Source organism: Melospiza georgiana, chromosome 6, assembly GCF_028018845.1.
Source record: "Melospiza georgiana isolate bMelGeo1 chromosome 6, bMelGeo1.pri, whole genome shotgun sequence".
NCBI classification, from domain to species: domain Eukaryota; kingdom Metazoa; phylum Chordata; class Aves; order Passeriformes; family Passerellidae; genus Melospiza; species Melospiza georgiana.
In genome coordinates, this window is record NC_080435.1 from 25,691,104 (window position 1) to 25,694,124 (window position 3,021).

The 3,021-nt window shown below is 52.1% G+C and overlaps 1 protein-coding gene across 1 annotated transcript; it reads right to left on the reverse strand.

The window, feature by feature from the left end:
* Nucleotides 1-437: 437 nt before the first annotated feature.
* Nucleotides 438-2,380, reverse strand: FANCF (FA complementation group F). The gene has a single exon (XM_058026617.1). It carries the CDS (start codon nucleotides 2,284-2,286, stop codon nucleotides 1,090-1,092), a length of 1,197 nt encoding a protein of 398 aa, XP_057882600.1. The 5' UTR covers nucleotides 2,287-2,380; the 3' UTR covers nucleotides 438-1,089.
* Nucleotides 2,381-3,021: the final 641 nt, after the last annotated feature.

The following is a 3,021-nucleotide window of genomic DNA, read 5'->3' on the forward strand; positions in this document are numbered from 1 at the left end:
CTTTTGCAACAAAAGAAAGAGATGTCTCAATTGATCTTGAAACTGTAGGAATATGGTCTACAGGAATTCTGACAGGTCCTCCATACAAAAGATTAATGAGTAACTCTTTTGGCAGTAGTTCCATACATTTGCCTAATCTTCCTTGACTATTCTCTTTTTACAGGGCTCACTTTTGGTAATACTAGTTCACAGAGCTGAATACACACATTACTTCTGCATTACAGTACTCATTCCAATGAAAGTGGAAAGGTAGAAACTACCCTGTTCCTAACAGAAACAGGTAAGGCATTAAATAACAAAGGGGGGAAATATTATATATACTGTATATTTTACACATACAATTATTTAATATTTTGTATAAATATATAGACATAGTTATATATATATATATATAATACATATTATATATACATGTAATGAAAAAGTTTACTGTTCACTCACTTTTCTGCTTCACAAAGCAAGGAATGGAAATGGGAAGAAAACCACACAGAACATCCTACACTTTACCTCACTTTTCTTAGGAAATACCTGGATATTATCAAATAATATAGCAACTAATAAAGACCTTTATTTTAGAACTTTTCAAGAAGCTTTCCAGTTGGCCTCCTCTCACTTTCTTCACTGACCCTGGGGCTAAGTCACGTGCAAGAGCTGTGGAAGCATTGACATGGCGTGGCCACCAGAGCAGACAGCCCAATGGAGACAATCACTACTAAAGGAACCCTGAATTTGTGGTTTTCACATTTGAAGCTCCACCCTCCCTTTGAACTTTTGCTCAGCCTCCAACATTTAGAAAAATTACTACCGTGACCATATCAGCATTGTCGTATTTTTTAAACACAAAACTACCCCATATTTGAAACAGAATGGATTTTCTTCATTTTATTAGATAATTAATCAGCAAGTACGGAAAAGGAAGACATTTTCTGTGTTGACCAGAAATGACAGCACAACCCCAAGAAAACACCAGGCCTCCCTGAAAGATTTCAGAACCAGATGCAGTCAGAATCATTGTGATCAGCAGCCACAGTAACATTTGGTTTTCAACGAAGTGAGGAGTAGCTGTCTGGCCTTTCACACCAAATAAAGTTAACCAGATTTACTTGATTTTTTAAGTTTCTTTGTTGCTTTTGTGTCCATGCATGAGTAGCCTATTTCCATCAGTAAGTCAGTCCACACACTTAGGCCACGGACTCTGAAGTCTCCATCTTGTGTCCTCAGGAGTTCCAAGGCAGCTTGGGTCTGTTCTTTGAGCGGCGTGGATCCCTGACAGAGGCAGATGAAGTGCTCCCTTAATTCCTCCCAGGACAATTCAGCTTTCTCAAGGCAACTTCTGACCCACTGTCCCTGCAAGGGGTCATAGTGCAAGCACCTTCCCCAGCCTGTTAAGAGGTCCAAATAAGATCGACATAACTGGGAGTAGTGACCAGCCAGGAAGGCGAGATGGGAACAAGGGATGCAAAGGCAGAAGGCAGAAAATCGTTCCTGGTTGCCCAGCAGCCAGGAAAGCAGGAGCCCGGCGGTGCATTCCTCTCCTGCAGCACTCTCCTGGTACCCCCCTGGGCTGCTGCTCCCATCCCCATCCCCATCCCCATCCCTATCCCCGGCCTGCTCAGCGCCATGGCCTTGCTTGAGCAGAACCAGCGCCGCCGCCACCACCCCGAAGGCGCGGGGCTGGGGCAGCAGCTCCAGAGCCCCGCACAACCAGGGCAGCTGCCCCTCCTGAGCCCCGCAGGGCCGCCCCGCGGCCTCGCCGGCCTGCAGCCCCTCCTGAGCCCCGCGGAGCCGCCCCGCGGCCTCCCCAGCCTCCTGCCGCAGCCGGCTCAGCAGCAGCCGCGCCTCCACCTGCAGCTGCGGCTCGGGCCCGGGGCCGCGGCGGGGCAAGGCCAGCAGGCGGGCAGCGGCCTTGCGGCGGGCCAGCAGCCCCAGCCCGCGGGGGTCGGAGGCAGGCCCCGCGGCGGGAGGCTGCAGCAGGCTGCGGAGCAGGCGGCGACAGGCGGCGGGCGGCAGAGCGCGGTTCTCCAGCAGCGCCAGCCCCAGCAGCTGCGGGCAGCGGCCCAGCGCGGGGAAGCCGAGCAGAGGGCACGGCTGGGAGCGGCGCAGCCGCCGCCCGAGGGCCTCCCGGAGCTGGGGACGGGCACGGAACCGGTTATGGAGGTGCTGGAAATAGCGGGCCCACTCCAGAGCCCTGTCCAGCGTGAGGCCGTCCCAGTCCCGCACCAGCGCGGAGCGGGACACGGCCAGGAGCGCGGGCAGCTGCTCCACCTGCCCCAGTACGGCCTCCATGGAGCAGGCTTGGCGCTGCCGGTTTGAGCGCGGGGCCGAGCCCGGCCCGAGGGCCGGCGTGTGCAGCTCGATTGGCCGGGCGGGGTGTCAGTCGGTGCGGATCGCTGCTGGCAGCGGAGCCGTCACTCGACTTCCGGTCCATTACCCAACCCGGAGCGGGAAATTGAATTAAAATGTTAAAAACCGACCGCGACTTTTTCTTTCTTCCTTTCCTTTCCCTTTCCCTTTCCCTTTCCCTTTCCCTTTCCCTTTCCCTCCTTCCTTTTTTTTTTTTTTAAGTAGATCATTTTGCTCTATACCCTTCGCCATCTTCGCTGCCCTCCTAAAGCTACTCTGCAGTAGCTTTATTTCTTTATTATATCGTGTCGCCCAAACCACACACAGGATGCGAGGTGAGGGCACAGCAGAGCAGAGCAGGACAATCACTAACCCTAACCCTCTTTGTGCTGAGAGGCACAGAACGATATGTACCATGGTATTCCTATATTCCTGACCATCCCCTGCGGGGGTACCAGTTGTGGGTTTCTCTGGATCTGGACTGAAGGCACTTGAGAGAGCAATTCGTGTGAGGCAGAGAGTTAGTATTGGGGAAAGGGCTAGGAAAGGCAAAGTTCATGTTAAGAGATACAGTAAGAACACAGAGATGGGGCAGGCAGAGTGGTGAGTGGATTTTCAGATAGCACTTTGTGCACTGTGCTTTCCTGCTTGATTACTTTTTTAAAAAGGACCGCAAAG

Excerpts from the sequence above, each read along its gene's own strand:
- FANCF (XM_058026617.1), bottom strand. The coding sequence starts at position 2,286 with ATGGAGGCCGTACTGGGGCAGGTGGAGCAGCTGCCCGCGCTCCTGGCC.